Below are 7,361 nucleotides of genomic sequence, written 5' to 3' on the forward strand. Positions count from 1 at the left end.
AGGCGAGAGGCAGCCCTTGTCACCTCAGAGCTTAATCTGCTTTGATGAGGAAGCAAGGGGAATGGCTTAACAAGCCCCAGGTCTCCCCCTGCCTGCTCACTTCAGAGCTTCCCTAAGCTCAGGAGGGCATTTTAGGTCTGGCTGAGGGGAGATCAGAGATCACAACCCCTGCATAGTGGTGGGATGGTGATGGGACAGGAGGCTGCAGACACCACAGAGATAGGGGTGTATGAACAAGCAGGAGTCTGGAGGCTTTAATAGACTATCTTTAATGTGAATAAATATATTTACAGGGAGTAGCAGACAGTGCCAAGGCTGAGTGAGTGCCATGAGGCAGCAACAAGACAGGTGAGAGCGAGGCCAGCTCAGGGTGTGGAAGGAAACTACTCCAGGTAAGTCAGCAGCTGCAGGCTGGCTTGAGCTGAAGCAGAGCAGATTCAGGCAGAAGGCAAAGAGGTCCTGGGCTTCCAGCACAGAGCCCAAGGGAGCCTGCCCTGGGGAGCTGGGGCCCTCCTAGCTGGTGCAGTGCTGACCTCCCACTCTCCACCTCACGCTCCCAGGCGGATGCGGCAATGGGAGAGGGATGTGGTGATCACAGTAGAGTCCAGGCGCTCGCAAGGGCAGAGACCTCACTGAAGCATTTTCCTGCAGTGAAGGGGCTGGAGGCTCCGCAGAGATGAAGCCTCTTCTTTCTGCTCCTCTGTAGCATCCAGCAGCTGGTGCATGTAGCAAGAGGTGCCGAGCAGCACATGGCCTGTGGCCTGCATGGTGAAGAGGGTCCAGCGCAGGGCTTCCCTGGGGCAGGAGGAGAGCACTGTTAGGGTCAGAAGATGAGCCGAGTGGCAGGCTAGAGGTAGTGAGCTGTACAAGAGGCCGGCACCTGCCTGGAGAACACCCTGCTCCACCCTCCAGCATGAGGCAGCTGAGATGGAATCATGGGTTTAATCCCTTTGTGTAGCACCTGCCCCCAAGACCCAGTAGCTCCCAGAATGGTGTGTGGTGGTGGGGGGGGTCATCTGGACATGCCAGGCTGGTAGAGGGGGCTCAGATCTGGGCAGCCCAGCCCTTAGACTCTGGTTGGTAGTGTGGCTCTGACTTTCCCAGCACCCCAGCTTAGGTCGCAGGGATCTCTCCCTCCCTGCTACATCTGCCCAGCACTCACTTCATGAGCCTCTTTGCCCCATAGCACCGCAGGTCATAGGACATGCTGTATGTGCCATAGAGTGTGGCCTTGACATTCAAGCAGCCCAAGTCCTGGGGGTTGGTCTTGTACAGGTCAAAAGTCACACAGGCCACATCAATCCTCCGGCGGGGCTTGCGGGAGAGAGACAGCTGGTACCCTGCCACCTGCAAGAGACCAGCCCAGTGTCAGGAAGCAGCAGCCACCACCTCCCCTATATGAGCACCACTGGAACTCCCTGTTGGACAGTCCCAGCTCTGGCCTCATGGACCTTTGCAGGGCTAGCAGTGAGTCAGGAGGCCATCGGCCAGTGCACCCCATGCAGGGGCCAGGCCAACATGGAGCTGTAGGGAGAAGCAGGGAGCAGTTGGCTGCCCAGGACCCATCTGGCAGGGCAGGAAGGCTGTACCTGGACCCTTCCCATAGAGGGCCTATCTTCCCCAGACTGCCCACACTTGTCTCAATGAGGGGAAGGGCAGAGCACCCTGGGAAAGGTGCCCAGGAGATGGAACTAAGCCCTGATCCACGCACTGATGGAATGGCACCTCACTGGGGCCCTTCTTAGCACCCATACTCCTGGCTTATCGTGTGGGATGCACAGTGGTAGGCTGGGCAGACTAGACTATCTCTGGGCACCCCAGAAGATCAGGTCCCTGGTACAGGGATGTGGGAGGGTCCCTAATGCCTGGCAGACAGGATCCAGCCCCCCTTCCTAGTACAAGGCACTGCAGGTCAGTGGACTGTGATAGCCCAGGCCTGGCTCCATCCCAAGGAGCCTGGTCCAGCATTGGGGGAGTGACCTCAAGACCCTGACTCCCTGGATCAGTGGGGGGAGGTCATGCCAGGGTCCCATTGCTCACCTTGGCTGCACGCCACGTCTGCCCACTGCCTAGTACCATGAACACTGTGCCCTCCTCCAGCGTCTGGAAGAACTCTTCTGTCTCCACACTGGTGCCATCCTCATCCAGGACCAGTGAGATGGTGCCCACCATCAGCAGCGTGGCACGGATCTGGAAGGCGAGGCCACCGGTGAGGAGAGGCCAGAGAGACAGGCAGGACAGGACACCCCCAGGACCAGCTCCCCGCCCATGCTCACCTTGTCAAGCAGGTCCCTCAGGCTCTCTGCCACAAGGCCCTTGCGGATGCTACGGTCCCAGTTGCAGATGCGATAGGGCCGGGCCCTGGGGACAGGACTGGACAGCAGCTGCTGGGTCATGGAGGCACTGACAGAAACACACCTGGGACAGAGGGAGGGATCAGGAAGGGATCTGCCCCACCAGCCCTCCCCAGCTAAGCAGGGACCACCACACCCCACAAGAGAGATCAGCCACCCACTCAAAGCAGAGGAAGAGGAGCCAGTTGAGGACTCTCTACCCCTGTGGCTAGACTAGCCACATCCCCCACAGTGACACAGGGATCATGGAGTGACAGCACAGGGCCAGTAAGCTCAGCCTGTAATCAGCCATGGGACCTGCCCCTTCCCTCTGCACTCCAGCCCTACAGTGAGTCCCCAGGCTTTCAGCCAGCTGTCCCACCCAGGGCTCACCCTGGGGGAGTGTCTCAGCCCACTGACACTTACCTGGAGAGGGAACTTGGGGACAGCAGGCCTAGCGACTTCTTGGCATAGTCCATCTTGGTGATCAGCAGTCTGGTCTGTAGAAAGGGGATTTGCTCAGTACCAAGGCTGTGGCTCCCACCACCCGCTCTGCCCCTTCCAGCACAGCCCCCACGCACTGCCAGGAACCCACTCAGCCTCTTGGGCACCACTCTGGGCATCATCACACCCACCAGCTACCACATCTAGGCTAGAGACACCCAATGTGACGGGACCTTTAATCCTTCACTGACCTGCCCCCCAAATCAGCATCACCCCCTCCAGATAGCCTCACTCCCCCCCAGCACAGACCCCCCCCTTCTCAAGGTCAGCCTCAGCTACCCCTCTGCACCCCAGAACCTTGTGCTTCGGCTGTCCCATAGCCAGGCAGCCTCCTCCAGAGAGGGCTCTGCCTATGGTCCTCACCACACCCTGACCCATAAGGGCCCCAGTGCAGGAAATGCTGAGCCACGCCCTTTGGCCAGGGAAGGGCTGGGGACAGGCTGCTCTTAGGACACAGGCTGCCTGCCAGCTCAGCTGTTGCACAAGGCAGCACGTGGGAAAGCCACTCAGCAGCACAGGGAGCCAAGGTCCCCGGTCACTCCCAGCTCACACTGCTTTCCCCTTGCAGGGGAACTGCTTTCATTAACACCCTACCTCCCCCAGCAGCATGTTGACCCCACTAGCCCCCCAGCACCTGCTGCAGGGCTGCCCTGGGCCTAGCACTCACATTGTCCCCCCCACCTGTACTCAGCTGGGGCTGCCCTTTGCCCCAGGCCACCCCCTCCCCAGACACCAAAGGCTGCCATCTCTTCCAGGGAGCAGGAGGGACCCCCAGGAAGTGCCACCCCCACCCAAGGCCATGCTCTTTTAGTATAGACCCCTGTACTCCTGGCCATAAAGAATCTGCTCACCCCTCCTGAGTCCCCCCACAGCAGCAGAGACCATCCTCCTCCCCCCACCCCCAAACACCCCAGCCCTCAAGCAAGCAGGGCCACCACCAAGGAACCCTCCTCCCACACCTTGGGTGGGGGGGGAGATATCCAGGAACATGCAGCTAAGTGGGAGTAGAAGAGGAATCCTCCCCATATGGGCCACACTTAAGGCAGGGTGTCTGGTGGGGACCCTCCCCCCATGTCTTACCAGAGACCACCACAGCCCTCCCCAACATGGACCAGGAAAATTATTCAGGACTGGGGCTTTTCAGCAGTTTAGTGCTGTGGAGGAGCTGGAGGCAGAGCAGCCAGCACCCCTCAAGCAGCCACCTCCAGCTTCCTGGATTCACCCTCAAATTGCTGCCCTACTCCCATCTTCAGGTCATCCATCCTGCTGCCCCTTACAGCTGGGCCTCCCTCAGACACAGGGCTAGGGAGAGGCTGCCAGGGGCCTCAGCTCTCCCCCAGAGAGATTAGAGATAGCAAGCTACTCATTAGTGCTATAGGAGCAGACATCAGTAATTGCCCTGCAAAGGGGCAAAGCACCCTTTGCCCCACTCTGGGGTGGGCAGAGCCCCACACCTTCAGCCTCTGCCCTTTCTCCCCCACATCATCCATCTAGCAAGAAGCACAAACCCACAGCCAAAACAGGCACCTTACCTGGAACAGACACTTGCTACCCAGCCAGAAAACCTCTACAGCTTTACTGCCTCTGGCTCAGCTTATATCCTGACCACAACCAAACTCCTCCCTCACCCCCTGCCTCGTTAGCCAATCCCCACGCAGACAGGCAGGGGGGCGGACCTGCAGCCTCTGCCTTGCAGGCTCCTGGGAGCCCCGGGCATTTCCAGGAGGGGTGCCAATGATGGAATTCCCTCTGGGCGAGGAATCCCTCTGCCCACCACCTGCACCCCACAGGCACTGAGTGGGGTGGGCAGCTTGTGCCATTGTTTCTGCGCCTTGTCAGTGTGCCGCCCTGCACCTGACCGTTCCCGGGCACCTCAGTCCCCAGGCTGAGCGCCCTGTTCTGTCGCCCTGGGAGGGGCCTTGGTGGGCTGCACCTAGCGCTGGCTCTAGCCTATTGGGGGTCCTAAGTAAGCAGGAACATTTTGGGGGGCCCACCCACATACAACACATACTAATAATTAATAGGGGGCCCCTTGAGCTGCTCAGGGCCCTCAGAATAGCTTAGTCTGTTTATGCCTAGCACCAGCTCTGGCTGCCCCCTGCGGCCCCGTGTGACTCTCCACCAGCAGGGCCAGAGAGCATCAGATCTTTTACTTTGCCCCTTATCATCTCAGTAGCAGAAGGGCACAGATGCTTCAGACGTGCCCCGTAGTTAAAGCTCACTGAGATCTAGTGCAGGGGGCTAGGCGAGAAGAGAGACTACTGGTCATTGTTTCCTATTATTCTTCATAACTGAGCATTTCTTCCTCAGCGGGGGCTGATCAATAATGACATTAGACCAAAGCGCATGATTAGGATTGAGGCTCGTGGGTATGTAGGAAACCACATTAGATTAAACTAAGTCTTCAAGTATTTTTCATTTTCTCCTCATGGTGTCCCTGCAGGGCCGTCCAGGTTTCTGGTGAAAGAGGAACCGTCGGGTCTAAACAATAACGGGGGCGAAACAATTATTAATCCCATAAAAAATCTTATTCAGATCTAGCCAATGAACAATATTGCAGTGAGTTTTAACTCTATGGGAAGTCTGTGACAGGCGGAGTTGAGGTGGTTTGTGTGTGCCTCAGACCTTAACAGGTTCAGATCACTTTTAAATTGAACCGTGTCTGAATTTCCTGGGTTTATAAGGCTTAGTTTGGGGAGAATTGCACCATCCCTGTCATATAAATTGCTGAGGTGTACACGCACCCATAACTCCATCTTAACATAGGGCTTGTCTGGGAATTTAATACAGTGTGGTAAGCATGCATGGGGCTTTATAGACAAATATGACACAGTCCCTGCCCCAAAGCCCTTTGAGCTAACGACCTGATCCTTCAGGCAGGCTGGGTCTTGGAGCTTGCCAGTCGCCCCCTCCTCTCGCTCACATCTGCACGGACTGTCCTCGGGCAGCTTGGCTGCAACAAGTGATGCTGGAGTTTCCCCTCCACGCAGGGCAGGCGCGAGCAACCAGCATGTGCTTCTGCTGTGCAGAGTGCAGCAGCGATTCTGGGTTCCACTGGGCTTGGGACAGACAGGGCCAGCTGGAAGGGACCCTCCGGGCAGCCACGGCCAGGGCAAAAGGCTCCGGCGGCGGGTTCGTGTCGTGGTGGGTCGGCCGGGGCAGCAAACCAGACCTGGGAGAGGTGGCTCGGACCCGGAGCAAGCAGCTGCCCTTAGTTGGAAGCTGTCTGAGGACTCCACCATCTGGCTGTTGGTGATGCCTGGGAGCCGGCAGCTCCAAAGTCACAGGCCCTGCTTTGCCATTGCCTAGCCATTGGCCCCGATCCTCAGAGGTGTTTAGGCTCCTTGAAATCAGAGGACGTTAGGAGCTGAAGTATCTTTGAGGAGCCGGGCGATCCACTCTCTGTCTCATTTCCCCCGTTGCTGAAAGAGGGCTAGCGTCCACCTGACCACTGTGAGGGCTAAGGACTATCAGCAGGGCAGCGCCTGATTCCCCTTGAGCACCCATCGCCACATCATTGCCAACAACCCTCCACCGCAGCCTCTTGTACCGAGTGGGCCCCGGTGCGAATCGCTGGCCTGGCAGCTAATGTCATTCCCTGCCCATGGTGCCCTCAGCCGAACAGCTTGAGGTCTTGGGGGCTGTGGACACGTGAGTATTAAAGGGGATTTTCGCTAATGCTCCTGATTGTGCAGCACATTGCAGCTGCTTTGTGCCTGGGGCTATTTCCGTAGAGGAGGAAAGCTCTGCAGTAGAGCTGGGAGGCTGCCATGGGGAGAGAGAAGCTCCCTCCTTCTGTCTCAGCTGTCAGCGGTAAGAAGGTGAGGAGATGCTTAAGCAATCAGCAACTATTATGGGCAACTGCACCTTGGGTTAAATCAACCTCTGAAGAGAGGAAAATAATAGATGGCTTTGTTATTTCCAGGCGAGGCAAAGAGTGGTCAAGGGGCCTAGCGGTTAGTGCTTTTGGCCCATCCACCTCTTTGAAAAGCAGCTCCCAGAGGTTTCAGTTGCTGCAGCGGGGGCTGGCAGGGAGTGGGGAAGGCTTGTGTGAGGAGAGAAGGGAAGGAGCTCCTGTGGAGGGGAAGGGTTTGAGGCACAGGCACAGGGAGAAAGGGTTCAGACTGAGTTGCCAGGCAGGCCGGGAGAAAGGGAGCTGCGGCCGGGAGCCTGAAGGCTCAAAGGAATCCTTTCACCACAGGGCACCGTGGTAGTGAGAGGTGCTAGTATCCAACCTCTGGTGCCCCCTCACCTCGCCAGGTGACGGTGCAATAGGACAGCCTGATTCTCAGAGTGCAAATGCCTGTGCAAAACATACCCTTAGTTTGCAAACCCAGACCCAGGAACGACAGGGGGCAAGTGAATAAGGAGCTGTATCGACGTGGGCAGCTCCCCAGGCTGCATGCGTCGCACGCGGGGGGGAACTGTGCAAACAAACCAGGCCTGCCGCTGAGCGCCCGAAAACCAGGCCCCAGGAGAGCTGTTGTATGGCAGAGGAAAAGCAGGGGCTGGCCAGAGGTGACC

General features: G+C 57.9%; 1 protein-coding gene across 5 annotated transcripts; it reads right to left on the reverse strand.

Moving 5' to 3' along the window:
* Positions 1-269: 269 nt before the first annotated feature.
* On the reverse strand, positions 270-4,442 carry CIDEC (cell death inducing DFFA like effector c). Of its 5 annotated transcripts, none has more exons than XM_073308484.1 (6): positions 4,370-4,442; positions 2,760-2,833; positions 2,277-2,418; positions 2,041-2,190; positions 1,163-1,347; positions 270-795 (listed from the first exon to the last, which is right to left on the reverse strand). In XM_073308484.1, exons 2-6 carry the CDS (start codon positions 2,810-2,812, stop codon positions 630-632), a joined length of 696 nt encoding a protein of 231 aa, XP_073164585.1. In that variant the 5' UTR covers positions 2,813-2,833; positions 4,370-4,442; the 3' UTR covers positions 270-629. The 5 variants fall into 5 exon arrangements, with proteins under 5 accessions (XP_073164585.1, XP_073164584.1, XP_073164586.1 ...); XM_073308483.1 differs by lacking the exon at positions 4,370-4,442 and adding an exon at positions 3,117-3,163; XM_073308485.1 differs by lacking the exon at positions 4,370-4,442 and adding an exon at positions 3,135-3,148.
* Positions 4,443-7,361: the final 2,919 nt, after the last annotated feature.

This window comes from Lepidochelys kempii, chromosome 12, assembly GCF_965140265.1.
Source record: "Lepidochelys kempii isolate rLepKem1 chromosome 12, rLepKem1.hap2, whole genome shotgun sequence".
In the NCBI taxonomy this organism is placed as follows: Eukaryota; Metazoa; Chordata; order Testudines; family Cheloniidae; genus Lepidochelys; species Lepidochelys kempii.